At 48.4% G+C, this 13,949-nt stretch overlaps 1 protein-coding gene across 18 annotated transcripts in view; it reads right to left on the bottom strand.

The window, feature by feature from the left end:
* map2k5 (mitogen-activated protein kinase kinase 5) overlaps positions 1-13,949 on the bottom strand; it is a 426,928-nt gene that overhangs the window by 198,268 nt on the left and 214,711 nt on the right. For all 18 annotated transcript variants that reach the window (XR_011933854.1, XM_072470457.1, XM_072470459.1 and 15 more), the window contains 2 exons: positions 7,706-7,774; positions 7,521-7,602 (listed from right to left, as the gene is read on the bottom strand). Coding sequence is in view for 17 of the 18 variants with exons in the window: in XM_072470457.1 (XP_072326558.1) it covers positions 7,521-7,602; positions 7,706-7,774 (151 nt within the window). In the remaining variant the exon portion in view is untranslated. The remainder of the gene's footprint in view (positions 1-7,520; positions 7,603-7,705; positions 7,775-13,949) is intronic.

Below are 13,949 nucleotides of genomic sequence, written 5' to 3'. Positions count from 1 at the left end.
CACTATCTCTTTAGCAACTCGTTCAACACTGGGATGCAAAGTATCAAGTTCTGGGGACTAATCAATTTCTATTTCCATTATTGTTTCCAATACAACCTTCTTATTTGTACTAATTTCCTTCAACTTCTCATTTCTCATTCTCTCTATTTGGATCTCTATATCTGGGAGAGTTCCTGCATCTTCCTAAGTGAAAGAAGACATCAATTATTTAACTTCTCTGCCATTTTGCTATTACCCATTATTAATTTTCTTGACTCTGGCTGTAATGGAACCACATTTGTCTTCGCCAAATGTGGCTTCCTTTTTACATACCTATAGAAGCTTTTACAGTCATTTTTTACTCGATTGCATTCATTTTCTATTCGCCTTTTCTTTATTAGTTTCTTGGCCTGCCTTTGCTGTATTCTAAAACCCCCTATAATCCTCAAGTTTATGATCCATTCTGGCAACTTTATAAGCCTTTTCTTTTAATCTTACACAATCATTAACTTTGTCAGCCATGGTTGACTGTTTTTTTGGGGTCTTTGCACCTTGAGGGAATGAATTGGCGCTCTAAGCTATGCAATAGTTCTTTGAAGACTATCCATTGCTTATGCACAGTCATACCTTTTTAAGGTATTTCCCAATCCATCTCAGTGAACCAGTCCCTCATTCCTTCATAATTGCCTTTGTTCAACTTTAACAACCTGGATTTTGATATATTCAAGAGGCGGCTAGATATAGCACTTGGGGAGAATGGGATTAAAGGCTATGGGGAGAAAGCAGGATTAGGCTATTGAGTTGGATGATCAGCCATAATCATGATGAATGGCGGAGCAGGCTCGAAGGGCCAAAAGGCCTCCTCATGCGCCTATCTTCTATGTACCTAAGTATTCAGAATGAATTTCTTCACTTTCAAACGTAATGCAAAATTATATCATATTGTGGTCATTCAGCCTAAAGGTTCTTTTACAACAAGATTATTCATTAGAGCTTTTTTATCACATACTAGATCTAGAATAGCTTATCCTCTAGTTTATTCCTCAACTAATTACTCTAGAAACCCATCCCGAACACGCTTCAGAAACCTGTCTTCCACAGCATTAGTGCTCACTTTGTTTAACCAATATATATGCAGATTAACGTTACCCATGACTACTGTATTGCCCATGCTTCTCTCAGATCTTAATACCATGCTCCACATTACCATGCCTATTAAATGGCCTAAAAACAACTCCAATCAATGCCACCACCAAACACATCTTCTCCTCATTCTCCCTGGCAGCATTCTGCAGGGCCCTTCACTACGGGATACTCTGGTCCACTCCTCCATTTCCCTCGACATCTCACCCTCTTCCAACAGCACCATCCCATACAATCACAGAAGGTATAACACCTGCCCCTTTACCTCCTCCCTGTTCACCGTCCAAAGGCCTAAACACTCTTCTTCAGGTGTGGCAGCGCTTCACATGCACCTACTTCAATCTGGTCTATTGCTTTCGCTGCTCCCAATGCGCTCTACTCTATATTGGAGAGACTAAATGCAGACTGGGTGACTGCTTTGCAGAACACCGTCGGTCCATCTGCAAGCAGGACACAGACCTTTCTGTCGCTGCGATTTCAACTCAACTACCTGCTCTCATGTCCACATGTCCATCCTTGGCCTGCTGCAACATTCCAGTGAAGCCCAGCGCAAACTGGAGGAACTACACCTCATCTTCCGATTAGGCATATTACAGCCTTCCGGACAGAAGTTCAATAAGTTCACACTGTGAACTCTCGCCTCCAGCTTAACCCATTTTTAATTCTATCAATTCATTTTAATTTCTTCCATCGATCCATTTTTCCCTCATCATTGTCCCCGCTCCCCTCCCCACCCCACTTGAGCCATCTATTTCTAGTTGGCTTTTACACACTGCTTACCTTTGTTCTGTCATTAACACAGTCTGATCTCTTAGTGTGCCACTCTCAGCACCCTTCTTAGCCTTCTTAGAAGTCTTACAACACCAGGTTAAAGTCTAACAGGTTTAGACAAAGAACAAAGAAATGTACAGCACAGGAACAGGCCCTTCGGCCCTCCAAGCCCGTGCCGAGGTTTGTTTCGAATCACTAGCTTTCGGAGCACAGCTCCTTCCTCAGGTCAATGAAGAGGTGGGTTCCAGAAACAATATATATATATATATAGACAAAGTCAATGATGCAAGAGATACTTTGAATGCGAGTCTTTGCAGGTAATTAAGTCTTTACAGGTCCAGACGAGCAACTGGAGTGAGGGATAATCACATGTTAAAGAGGTGTGAATTGTCTCAAAGCCAGGACAGTAGGTAGGATTTTGCATGCCCAGGCCAGATGATGGGGGGTGAATGTAATGCAACATGAATCCAAGGTCCCGGTTGAGGCCTTACTTAAGTGTGCGGAACTTGGCTATAAGTTTCTGCTTGGCGATTCTGCATCGTCGCGCGTCCTGAAGGCCGCCTTGGAGAACGCTTACCCGAAGATCAGAAGCTGATGTCCTTGACTGCTGAAGTGTTCCCCGACTGGAAGGGAACATTCCTGCCTAGCGATTGTCGCGCGATGTCCGTTCGTCCATTGTCGCAGCGTCTGGATGGTCTCGTCAATGTACCACGCTTCGGGACATCCTTTCCTGCAGCATATGAGGTAGACAACATTGGCCGAGTCGCACGAGTATGTACCATGTACCTGGTGGGTGGTGTTCTCACGTGTAATGGTGGTACCCATGTCGATGATCTGGCACGTCTTGCAGAGATTGCCATGGCAGGGTTGTGTGGTGTCGTGGTCGCTGTTCTAAAGGCTGGGTAGTTTGCTGCAAACAATGATCTATTTGACGTTGCGCGGTTGTTTGAAGGCAAGTAGTGGGGGTGTGGGGATGACCTTGATAAGATGGTCTTCATCGGTGACGTGTTGAAGGCTGCGAAGAAGATGTTGGAGTTTTTCCGCTCCGGGGAAGTACTGGACGGCTAAGGGAACTCTTGTCAGTTGTGTCCCGTGTTTGTCTTTTGACGAGGTTGGTGCGGTTTTTTGCTGTAGCGCGTTGGAACTGTCGATCGATGAGTCGATCGCCATAACCCATTCGTACGAGGACATCTTTCAGCGTCTGTAGATGTCGTTTACACGCCTCCTCATCTGAGCAGATCCTGTGTAAACGGAGGGCTTGTCCATAGGGGATGGCTTCTTTCATGTGTTTAGGGTGGAAGCTGGAGAAGTGGAGCATCGTGAGGTTATCCGTGGGCTTGCAGTAAAGCGAAGTGATGGGGTGACCATCCTTGATGGAGATGAGTGTGTCCAAGAATGCAACCGATTCTGGGGAGTAGTCCATGGTGAGTCTGATGGGGGGATGGAACTTATTGATGTCATCATGTAGTCGTTTCAGTGATTCTTCCCTGTGGGTCCAAAGGAAAAAAATGTCATTGATGTATCTGGTGTATAACGTCGGTTGAAGGTCCTGTGTGGTGAGAAGGTATTGTTCAGACTTGTGCATGAAGATGTTGGCATATTGAGGTGCGAATTTGGACCCCATGGCTGTTCCGTGTGTCTGATGAAGAACTTGTTGTCGAAGGTGAAGACGCTGTGATCCGGAATGAAGCGGATGAGTTGCAGAATTGCGTCTGGAGATTGGCAGTTGTTGGTGTTGAGTACTAAGGGTTTTTTTAATATACACTGTTGCAGCAATGCCGTCGTCATGGGGGATGCTGGTGTAGAGTGCTGAGACGTCCATTGTGACGAGGAATGTTCCTTGTTCAACTGGTCCATGGGTGTGGAGTTTCTGTAAGAAGTCCGTCGTATCGCGACAGAACTTCTTAGCATTGTCTTTCTGGCCACGACATTTTTGTCAATCTCCATCTATCACTGACCCTCTATCGAGCCCCACTGCTCCACACCCCCTCCACAACAGTATAAATCTCGTCCTATTCCAGGTTCTCTCCAGCTTTGACATAGGGTCATCCAGACTCTAAATGGCAGCTCCGTCCTCTCTCCACAGATTGCCAGACCTGCTGAGATTGCCCAGTCTTTTCTGATTTTGTTTCAGATTCCAGCATCCACAGTAATTTGCTTTTATTCAACCAATAAAGCCTAGTGTCCTTTGCAGTTTGTTAGCTCCATCCAAACAAATTCCACACATTGTTCTTCCGGTCTGAGATCCTCCCTTACTACTGCACTGATCCCATCCCTTGTTATCAGCGCAACTCCGCCTCCTTTCCCTTCTTGTCTGTCCTTACTAATCGTTGAATATCTTTGAATATTCAGTTCCCAGTCTTGATCACATCTAGCGATGTTTGCCTTTAGGTCATCTATTTTGTTACAAATGCTGCATGCATTCAGGTAGCGCGCCCTCAACTATCCTATTATTTAAACCCACCCCAACAACACTAGCGAATTTCCCTGTGAGTATATTAGTGCCAGCCAGTCCTGTTAAGATGTAACTCATCCTTGTACAGGTCCCACCTATCCCAGAACCGGTCCCAGTGCCTCAGAAATCTTATGCCCTTCTGCTACATCATTTTTCCAAGCACCTAGTTAATTGATCAGTCCTCCTATTCCTATGCTCACTTGCACTTGGAACTGGGAGTAACTGAGATTACTGACTTTGAGGTCATGCTTTTTAATTTCCTTCCCAACTCCCTGGAATCTGCTTTTAGGTCCTCATCCTTCTTCCTATCTATGTCATTGACACCAGTGTGTACCACAATCTCTGGCTCATCACCCTCCCTCTGAATGATGTCCTGGAGCTGCTCCATGATATACTTGACCCTGACACCAGGGAGGCAAGCCACCATCCTGGAGTCACGTTTATTGCCACAGAAAATGCCCGTCTGATCCCCTGATTATGAAAGCTCAGCTGCCCCTCATGCCACAGGCTTGGGTCTGGCACCATCGCTATCATCAGCTTCCAAAATGGATTAGCAAGCGGGATAGACTCAAGGGACTCTTGCGCTACCTCACTTGTGACTGCCTGGTGGTCACCCATTCCCTTTCTGGCTGCACACTTTTAACCTGCGGTGACAGTAGCAGCTTTTGAAGGTGATATTATACACAGTATCATATTACTTCATAAGTGTCATTACCTATTGAACCATACCAGACTAAGGACGCGATACTCCCAAAAAGATTCTACGTTAATTTAAGGCATGTTTTTCAGGGAGTTTCCTGCCAGCTCTGCCGGCACAGTCACTGCCACAGTCAGTTTTTTGGGTCCTGGGGAGTTTCTCACCGGTTTAGCCCACACTATTTTTTTTACCACTCATTGATATCAGGCCGTCATTTTGAAAGGGTTCCCCGATCTCGAAGTGAGCTTGTCACATGGGCAATGTCACCCCCACACACATGGACACTATCCCACACCCCTAAATGAGGACCCCGCTGTGGGGTCCCTGGAGGTCCTTCCTCTTCAGGTCCCCCCCCCAGCCCCCTTACAACACCCCCTCCCTCCATCATCACCACCAACCTCCCAAAGGCGCTTACTTACCTGCCCTGCACACCCGCACCCTTCAAACCCCCCCTCCACCCTCATTTCATGGGCATGGCCCCCCTCGCCCCGACCCTTGGCAGTGCTACCCCAGCACCCAAGTACGCTTGCATTGCCACCCTGGCAGCCAGGCAGTGCTCCTGCCAAGCTTGGTAGTGTCATCCAGGCACCTTGGCAGTGTCAGGGTGGCAGTACCAAGGTGCCAGCTGGGCAGTACCCAGGTCCCCGGGGGAGGGCCAGGGGGCAACCCTGCACTTACACTGACCACCCTGCATTTACACTGACCACCCAGACATCTCCGATGGCCCGGGAGACCCCCCCAGTGTGCCGTTCCGCCTGGTACACGTTTGTGTGGACCAGCACTGATCGCTGTCGTAAGTAGGTTTATGACCTACTCCCGCGAGCATCATTCGGTCCCAACCATTTGGGGGTTGTGGGGGTGAGACCCACGCACACACTGGGAGAATGTGCAAGCACCACACGGACAGTGACCCGAGGGCGGGATCGAACCCTGGACCTCAGCGCTGTGAGGCAGCAGTGCTAACCACTGCTCCACCATGCCGCCTGGAACCACATCCATAACATGGGTTAGTGCGTGTGGAATCATACTCTCAGTATGGATCAGTGTCTGTGGAACCATACTTCATCCCAGATAAGATCAATACCTGTGGAACCATATCCTCAGAATGGGGAAAGATCTTCCCAAAATGGTAAAAAGCACTGAATACAGAATTCAAAGAAAACATCTTTTGGCATTACATGTACGGTGGTACAGATATACTAATCCAGAGGCCCAGGATAATGCACTGGGGACACAGGTTCCAATCCCACCAGAGCAGCCAGTAGAATTTAGGGCACCATGGTAGCACAGTGATTAGCACAGTTGCTTCACAGCTCCAGGGTCCCAGGTTCGTTTCCCGGCTTGGGTCACTGTCTGTGCGGAGTCTGCGTGTTCTCCCCGTGTGTGCGTGGGTTTTCTCCGGGTGCTCCGGTTTCCTCCCACAGTCCAAAGATGTGCGGGTTAGGTTGATTGGTCATGCTAAATTGCCCATTCGTGTCCAAAAAGGTTAGGTGGGGTTACAGGGTTAAAGGGATAGGGTGGAGGCGTGGGCTTCAGTAGGGTTCTCTTTCCAAAGGCTGGTGCAGACTCGATGGGCCGAATGGCATCCTTCTGCACTGTAAATTCTATGATTCTAATTTAAATTCAATTAATAAAAAATCTGGAATTGAAAGCTAGTCTTAATAATGGTGACCATGAAACTATCTTTGATTGTCACAAAAATCTACCATCCTTACCCGGTTTACACCCACAGCAATGTGATTGACTCTCAACTGCCCTCTGAATTGGCCTAACGAGCAACTCAGTTCAAGGCAATTAGGAATGCCAGCCGTGCCCCCATCCCATGAAAGAATAAATAAAAGAAAAATACACACAAAATGGATGAAGTCAAATCATTTAGCTTTTTAACCCGTTTTTTATTTGGTATGACAATATGTGGACGTATACTGATCATTTATTAACATAATTCACACTCCTTGGCATTCAATAGTTCTCTTTTTTGTCTTGTATACTGAGCACAGAAATTCATACAGCCCTAACCAACTTGTCTGCTTTAAATCCACTGCAAATACATTACATTCTATCAAGGTGCCAACAAATCCTCTAAGCTACACTCCAAATTGAAATGTTGCCTATTTGCCATCTAAATCAGGTTTCAGCTAATAGTTCAAATGCCATCAAATCTAGCTATATTGACTGATAATAAGCTGCAGGGCCACTGTGGATTTAAGTGTAACAAGTTACTGCTGATAAAGTTAAATTTCTTTTTTGCCTTATGTCTCAATACAGACTCTGGGGTTAGATTTTTTTCATCTCCAAAGCATTCTTAACTGCCAAGAATACTCATTTATTCCAGTTTTGATTTACATACTAGCAGAAAGGAACATATCATGGAAGTAGCCAGATTTCTGGATGACCAGCATATTGGCAAAAAAAACAACAGTTCAATTTAGTTCTTTGCAAAGATTTTAAGTATAAAATTACCTACAAACTCACCATCCATGAATTCTGTACATATTGATATCCTGTTTTCCACAAAAAACGCGCCATAAAATCCTATTATATACGCTGAATCGCACTATGTTTTTGAAAAACAAAAGCAAAGAAACTTTAAGAAAGAGTCTCACAATTTAAACAAGTCAAACAAAGCTAAAATTAGCCGTCGGATGCTAGAAAATTACCTTATATAGAATTTCTAGCTCTGACATAATTTGTTTTTGAAGTTCGACTGTAATGTCCAAGAGAATAACCTGCAATAAAATAAAACAAAACGTCACCGTATGCTAATTCACGAACTATTGCAATGTTATACATTAAATGACAGGCTACAGCAGTTGTCAGCAATCAACGGTGGATTAGTTCTACATAAATTAGAAGCTGTGAATTATTTTTCTTATTGAGAAACCACAGTAAAAATCTGAGGCCAATCTTGCAGGATACCATCGAGCTTGAAATAATAGAAGAGATAAAGCAACTCAAGAAGCAATGGTTAAGAATCACCAAGGCTAGGCGGCACGGTGGCGCAGTGGCTAGCACTGCTGCCCCATGGCGCTGAGGACCAGAGTTCAATCCCGGCCCCAGGTCACTGTCCACGTGGAGTTTGCACATTCTCCTCGTGCCTGCGTGGGTCTCACCCCCACAAGCCAAAGATGTGCAGGGTAGGTGGATTGTCCATGCTAAATTGCCCCTTAATTTTAAAAAAGGTTGGGCACTCTTAAAAATTTTTTTAAAATCACCAAGGTTGTGTTTTAAAAAGCTAAGGAAGGGAAGGAATTCTAAAGTGTTTCCTCTTCTATATTTCTTTTTTTTAAAGAATATTTTATTGAAAATTTTTGGTCAACCATCACAGTACATTGTGTATCCTTTACACAATAATATAACAGTATAAATAACAATGACCTGTTTTATAAACAAAGAATAAATAATATATAACAAAAACGAAAACTAAATGGCAACTGCCTTGTCTCAGATAAACACTCTCCAAAAATATGGTTTAACAATCCAATATACAATTATTTATAGCAACGACCTATACATATTATACATATATATTAATAACCCTGAGACACCTTCTGGTTCCTCCCCCCCCCCCCTCCCCCCTGGGCTGCTGCTGCTGCCTTCTTCTTTTCCATTCCCTCTATCTTTCTGTGAGGTATTCGACGAACGGTTGCCACCGCCTGGTGAACCCTTGAGCCGATCCCCTTAGGACGAACTTAATCCGTTCCAGCTTTATAAACCCTGCCATGTCATTTATCCAGGTCTCCACCCCCGGGGGCTTGGCTTCCTTCCACATCAACAGTATCCTGCGCCGGGCTACTAGGGACGCCAAGGCCAAAACATCGGCCTCTCTCGCCTCCTGCACTCCCGGCTCTTGTGCAAGCCCAAATATAGCCAACCCCCAGCTTGGTTCGACCTGGACCCCCACTACTTTCGAAAGCACCTTTGTCACCCCCACCCAGAACCCCTGTAGTGCCGGACATGACCAGAACATGTAGGTGTGATTCGCTGGGCTTCTCGAGCATCTCGCACACCTATCCTCTACCCCAAAAAATCTACTGAGCCGTGCTCCAGTCATATGCGCCCTGTGTAACACCTTAAATTGAATCAGGCTTAGCCTGGCACACGAGGACGATGAGTTTACCCTACTTAGGGCATCCGCCCACAGCCCCTCCTCAATCTCCTCCCCCAGCTCTTCTTCCCATTTCCCTTTCAGCTCATCTACCATAATCTCCCCCTCGTCCCTCATTTCCCTATATATATCTGACACCTTACCGTCCCCCACCCATGTCTTTGAGATTACTCTGTCCTGCACCTCATGCGTCGGGAGCTGCGGGAATTCCCTCACCTGCTGCCTCGCAAAAGCCCTCAGTTGCATATACCGGAATGCATTCCCTTGGGGCAACCCATATTTCTCGGTCAGCGCTCCCAGACTTGCGAACTTCCCATCCACAAACAGATCTTTCAGTTGCGTTACTCCTGCTCTTTGCCATATTCCAAATCCCCATCCATTCTCCCCGGGGCAAACCTATGGTTGTTTCTTATCGGGGACCCCACCAAGGCTCCCGTCTTTCCCCTATGCCGTCTCCACTGTCCACAAATTTTCAAAGTCGCCACCACCACCGGGCTTGTGGTGTATTTCTTCGGTGAGAACGGCAATGGGGCCGTCACCATAGCTTGTAGGCTAGTCCCCCTACAGGACGCCCTCTCCAATCTCTTCCACGCCGCTCCCTCCTCTTCCCCCATCCACTTACTCACCATTGAGATATTGGCGGCCCAGTAGTACTCACTTAGGCTCGGTAGTGCCAGACCCCCCCTATCCCTACTACGCTGTAAGAATCCCTTCCTCACTCTCGGGGTCTTCCCGGCCCACACAAAACTCATGATACTCTTTTCGATTTTTTTGAAAAAAGCCTTCGTGATCACCACCGGGAGGCACTGAAACACAAAGAGGAATCTCGGGAGGACTACCATTTTAACTGCCTGCACCCTCCCTGCCAGTGACAGGGATACCATGTCCCATCTCTTGAAGTCCTCCTCCATTTGTTCCACCAATTGCGTTAAATTTAACTTATGCAATGTACCCCAATTCTTGGCTATCTGGATCCCCAAGTAACGAAAGTCCCTTGTTACCTTCCTCAGCGGAAAGTCCTCTATTTCTCTGCTCTGCTCCCCTGGATGCACCACAAACAACTCACTTTTCCCCATGTTCAGTTTATATCCTGAGAATTCTCCAAACTCCCGAAGTGTCCGCATTATCTCTGGCATCCCCTCCGCCGGGTCCGCTACATATAACAACAAATCATCCGCATACAGAGATACCCGGTGTTCTTCTCCTCCTCTAAGTACTCCCCTCCACTTCTTGGAACCCCTCAATGCTATTGCCAGGGGCTCAATCGCCAGTGCAAACAGTAATGGGGACAGAGGCATCCCTGCCTTGTCCCTCTATGGAGCCGAAAGTATGCAGATCCCCGTCCATTCGTGATCACACTCGCCACTGGGGCCCTATACAACAGCTGCACCCATCCAACATACTCATCTCCAAAACCAAATCTCCTCAGCACCTCCCACAAATAATCCCACTCCACTCTATCAAATGCTTTCTCGGCATCCATCGCCACCACTAACTTCGCTTCCCCCTCTGGTGGGGGCATCATCATTACCCCTAGCAGCCTCCGTATATTCGTATTCAGCTGTCTCCCCTTCACAAACCCAGTTTGGTCCTCATGGACCACCCTCGGGACACAATCCTCTATCCTCATTGCCATTACCTTGGCCAGGACCTTGGCATCTACATTTAGGAGGGAAATAGGTCTATAGGACCCGCATTGTAGCGGGTCCTTTTCCTTCTTTAGGAGAAGCGATATCGTTGCCTCAGTCATAGTCGGGGGCAGCTGTCCCCTTTCCTTTGCCTCATTAAAGGTCCTCATCGGTAGCGGGGCGAGCAAGTCCACATATTTCCTGTAAAATTCAACTGGGAATCCATCCGGTCCCGGAGCCTTCCCCGCCTGCATGCTCCTAATTCCTTTCACTACTTCCTCTATTTCAATCTGTGCTCCCAGTCCCACCCTTTCCTGCTCCTCCACCTTGGGAAATTCCAGCCGGTCCAGAAAGCCCATCATTCTCTCCCTCCCATCCGGGGGTTGAGCTTCGTATAATTTTTTATAAAATGCCTTGAACACTCCATTCACTCTCTCCGCTCCATCTCTCCTTCCTCATCCCTCACTCCCCCTATTTCCCTCGCTGCTCCCCTTTTCCTCAATTGGTGTGCCAGCAACCTGCTCGCCTTCTCCCCATATTCGTACTGTACACCCTGTGCCTTCCTCCACTGTGCCTCTGCAGTACCCGTTGTCAGCAAGTCAAATTCTACGTGTAGCCTTTGCCTTTCCCTGTACAGTCCCTCCTCCGGTGCCTCCGCATATTGCCTGTCCACCCTCAGAAGTTCTTGCAGCAACTGCTCCCGTTCCCTACTCTCCTGCTTTCCTTTATGTGCCCTTATTGATATCAGCTCCCCTCTAACCACTGCCTTCAGCGCCTCCCAGACCACTCCCACCTGGACCTCCCCATTGTCATTGAGTTCCAAGTACTTTTCAATGCACCCCCTCACCCTTAGACACACCCCCTCATCTGCCATTAGTCCCATGTCCATTCTCCAGGGTGGGCGCCCTTCTGTTTCCTCCCCTATCTCTAAGTCCACCCAATGTGGAGCGTGATCCGAAATGGCTATAGCCGTATACTCCGTTCCCCTCACCTTCGGGATCAACGCCCTTCCCAAAACAAAAAAGTCTATTCGCGAATAGACTTTGTGGACATAGGAGAAAAACGAAAACTCCTTACTCCTAGGTCTGCTAAATCTCCACGGGTCTACTCCTCCCATCTGCTCCATAAAATCTTTAAGCACCTTGGCTGCTGCCGGCCTCCTTCCAGTCCTGGACCTCGACCTGTCCAGCCCTGGTTCCAACACCGTATTGAAATCTCCCCCCATTACCAACTTTCCCACCTCTAGGTCCGGGATGCGTCCTAGCATACGCCTCATAAAATTGGCATCATCCCAGTTCGGGGCATATACGTTTACCAAAACCACCGTCTCCCCCTGTAGTTTGCCACTCACCATCACGTATCTGCCCCCGCTATCCGCCACTATAGTCTTTGCCTCAAACATTACCCGCTTCCCCACTAATATAGCCACCCCCCTGTTTTTCGCATCTAGCCCCGAATGGAGCACCTGCCCCACCCAACCTTTGCGTAGTCTCACCTGGTCTATCAGTTTCAAGTGCGTTTCCTGTAACATAACCACGTCTGCCTTAAGTTTCTTAAGGTGTGCGAGTACCCGTGCCCTCTTTATCGGCCCGTTCAGCCCTCTCACGTTCCACATGATCAGCCGGGTTGGGGGGCTTTTTACCCCCCCCCCCCCCCCCCCTTGTCGATTAGCCATCCCCTTTTTCCAGCTCCTCACCCGGTTTCCACGCAGCTGTGTCCCCCCCAGGCGGTGCCCCCCGGCCCATCCCACCCCATACCAGCTCCCCCCTCTCCCCAGCAGCAGCAGCCCAATAATTCCCCCCTCCCACCCCCCCCCCCCCCGCTAGATCCCCCACTAGCGTAGTTACACCCCCCATGTTGCTCCCAGAAGTCAGCAAACTCTGGCCGACCTCGGCTTCCCCCCGTGACCTCGGCTCGCACCGTGCGATGCCCCCTCCATCCTGCTTCCCTATTCCCGCCATGATTATCATAGCGTGGGAACCGAGCCCGCGCTTCCCCCTTGGCCCCGCCCCCAATGGCCAACGCCCCATCTCTTCCACCTCCTTTCCTCCACCCACCACCTCCTGTGGAAGAGAGAAAAGTTACCACATCGCAGGATTAATAACATAAAACTCCTCTTTCCCCCCTTCTTCGCCCCCCATACTCGCCCCACCACTTTGTTTCAAACGTTCTTTTTTTTTAATAACCCGCTCATTCCAATTTTTCTTCCACGGTAAAAGTCCACGCCTCATCCGCCGTCTCAAAGTAGTGGTGCCTCCCTTGATATGTGACCCACAGTCTTGCCGGTTGCAGCATTCCGAATTTTATCTTCTTTTTGTGAAGCACCGCCTTGGCCCGATTAAAGCTCGCCCTCCTTCTCGCCACCTCCGCACTCCAGTCTTGGTATACGCGGATCACCGCGTTCTCCCACTTACTGCTCCGGGTTTTCTTTGCCCATCTAAGGACCATCTCTCTGTCCTTAAAACGGAGGAATCTCACCACTATGGCTCTAGGAATTTCCCCTGCTCTCGGTCCTCGCGCCATCACTCGGTATGCTCCCTCCACCTCCAGCGGACCCGCCGGGGCCTCCGCTCCCATTAACGAGTGCAGCATCGTGCTCACATATGCCCCGACGTCCGCTCCCTCCGCACCTTCAGGAAGGCCAAGAATCCTTAGGTTGTTCTTCCTCGCGTTGTTCTCCAGCGCCTCCAGCCTTTCCACACATCGTTTATGGTGTGCCTCGTGCATCTCCGTCTTCACCACCAGGCCCTGTATGTCATCCTCATTCTCGGCAGCCTTTGCCTTCACGACCCGAAGCTCCCGCTCCTGGGTCTTTTGCTCCTCCTTTAGCCCTTCGATCGCCTGTAATATCGGGGCCAACAGCTCCTTCTTCATTTCCTTTTTGAGTTCTTCCACGCAGCGTTTCAAAAACTCGTGTTGTTCAGGGCCCCATATTAAACTGCCACCTTCCGACGCCATCTTGGTTTTTGCTTGCCTTCCTTGCCGCTGCTCTAAAGGATCCACCGCAATCCGGCCACCTTCCTCTCCTTCTTCCATCCGTATCCAGGGGGGATTCCCTTCTGGTTCACCGCACAGTACTTTTAGCCGTTAAAATTGCCGTAAGAGCCCAAAAGTCCGTTACACCGGGAGCTGCCGAAACGTGCGACTCAGCTGGTCATCGCCGCACCC

This window comes from Scyliorhinus torazame, chromosome 12 (genome assembly GCF_047496885.1).
Source record: "Scyliorhinus torazame isolate Kashiwa2021f chromosome 12, sScyTor2.1, whole genome shotgun sequence".
NCBI classification, from domain to species: Eukaryota; Metazoa; Chordata; class Chondrichthyes; order Carcharhiniformes; family Scyliorhinidae; genus Scyliorhinus; species Scyliorhinus torazame.
The sequence above is the reverse complement of the archived record's forward strand: the minus strand, read 5'-3'. Positions and strand labels throughout refer to the sequence as shown.